Here is a 1,932-nt window from a genome sequence, read left to right as displayed (position 1 = left end):
TGTGCTGTGGATGTGCTTGTGGGTGTTGAGATTAGATCTGCTTTTGAAGCTCTTCCCACACTCTGGACACTTGTAGGGTCTCTCTCCTGTGTGGATGCGCTGGTGCCGCGTCAAATCAGAACAGCTTTTGAAGTTCTTCCCACACTCAGAGCATTTGTAGGCTCTCTCCCCTGTGTGGAAGCGCTGGTGGCAGGTGAGGTGGGAACGGCTTTTGAAGCTCTTCCCACATTCAGAGCACTGAAAGGGTCTCTCCTCTGTGTGTACACGCTGGTGTATCTTCAATTCAGAACTGCTTTTGAAGCTCTTCCCACACTCAGAGCACTTGTAGTGTCTCTCTCCTGTGTGAAAGCACTGGTGATAGCTGAGGTGGGAACTCTTTGAGAAGCTCTTCCCACACTCAGAGCACTTGTAGGGTCTCTCCCTTGTGTGGATGCGCTGGTGCTTCTTTAAATCAGAACTGCTTTTCAAGCTCTTCCCACACTCTGAGCACCCGAAGGGTCTCTCTCCTGTGTGGATGCGTTGGTGGTAGGTGAGTTGGGATCTCTTTTTGAAGCTCTTCCCACACTCAGAGCACTTGTATGGACTCACTGCTGAGCGTCTGCACTGGTGGTTAACGATGCAGGAATCTTTTTCAAAGCTATTTCCACACTCTGTGCATGGATTCTGCTTTTTCTTCTGGCACACATCCTTGCTCCTGGGTTCTTCAGGCCCCTTTTGACCTGTGTTGTAGTCCAGTGGGCACCTTCCTATCTTTCCCAGTGGCTTCTTGGTGTGCTCACCTTGGCCTTGCTCCAGGCCTCCTCGGACATCCCTTCTCATTTCTTCCACACAGACACTACCCAAACGCCTTTCAGCCACTCCACTTTGATGCAGATCCTCCAGTATATCTGTAATCCGAGTTCCTGCTGGATGAAAGAGGAAATCCAGAAATAGCACACAGTGCCCAAAACAAAACACAGACAGAGATGGCTCTTCCAGCCCCAACCTCCTCCTTCCCTCCACCACCTCACCTGGGCTGAGGTCTCCTGGCACGGCCTCAGGGCTACGCACATCTGGGATCCAGGGCTCTTCCCTTCCTTCAAGCAGGGAGATCAGCATGGGTTTGGGGGCTGGAAGTGGAGCTTCAACAAGAGAAACAGGGGAGATGAGAGCATTGCCATCATTCTGGTACAGTGCCTGTCGAACAGCTCCACTCTGTGTCCCTCCCCAAGGAGAAACCACACTTTGGGCCTGAATGACACTGGGCCCACAGCTTCCTTTGGAGCAAAGAAGGCTTTTACAACTCTGAAAATTATGAAGGAATACTTTCATTACAATTAACTTGTGAACAGCTTGTTTATTTTCTGACAACATATCAATGACCAAGGCATCAAAATGTCTACGGGAATGGAATGGAAAATCCGACATTGTAAAGGAGTAACCAGGGAGTCATCTGTTAGCTGGAGCTGGTGGCACCATGCAGCACAGCAACACAAGGGCTGGTTTTCTGCCTCCTGGTTGATGCCTGCTTGCCAGCACTGACTCTGGGGCGTTTATGAGTCTGCTGTGCATACAAAGCCCTTCTGAAACTCACGCTTCTCAGTATTTCCTTTGTTGCTGTTGTAGTTATCAGTATGTAAGTGCATGGTGACTATTCAAGACCCAGTCTGCAGAGGCTCATTCTGCACAGCCACAGGTGCCCTAAGGAGGAGGAAAGGCAGCAAAGCCCTCACCCAGCGAGGCCACGCACTGGTACGTCTCCAGCATCACGTCCCGGTAGAGCGCTCGCTGCGCAGGGTCCAGCAGCGCCCACTCCTCCCTGCTGAAATACACGGCCACCTCCGCAAAGCTCACGGGCTCCTGCAAGCAAAGAGGCTCCTTGCTGGGAACAGCCCAGGCCCAGGGAAGCAGCTCGCACAGGACACAAACTCCCGTCCCGGCCGCTTCTCTGGC

General features: G+C 52.1%; 1 protein-coding gene across 1 annotated transcript in view; it reads right to left on the bottom strand.

Moving 5' to 3' along the window:
• Window positions 1-6: 6 nt before the first annotated feature.
• Window positions 7-1,932, bottom strand: part of LOC116217821 (zinc finger protein 586-like) — a gene marked incomplete at its 3' end in the record, with an annotated part of 2,044 nt that continues 118 nt past the window's right edge. Inside the window, exons 2-4 of the mRNA XM_031557800.1 lie at window positions 1,713-1,922; window positions 1,011-1,121; window positions 7-902 (exon numbers count right to left, since the gene is read on the bottom strand). Of these exons, the coding sequence (XP_031413660.1) occupies window positions 7-902; window positions 1,011-1,121; window positions 1,713-1,922 (1,217 nt within the window). The remainder of the gene's footprint in view (window positions 903-1,010; window positions 1,122-1,712; window positions 1,923-1,932) is intronic.

The sequence above is a fragment of the Meleagris gallopavo genome, unplaced genomic scaffold (genome assembly GCF_000146605.3).
Source record: "Meleagris gallopavo isolate NT-WF06-2002-E0010 breed Aviagen turkey brand Nicholas breeding stock unplaced genomic scaffold, Turkey_5.1 ChrUn_random_7180001957854, whole genome shotgun sequence".
Classification (NCBI taxonomy): Eukaryota; Metazoa; Chordata; class Aves; order Galliformes; family Phasianidae; genus Meleagris; species Meleagris gallopavo.
The sequence above is the reverse complement of the archived record's forward strand: the minus strand, read 5'-3'. Positions and strand labels throughout refer to the sequence as shown.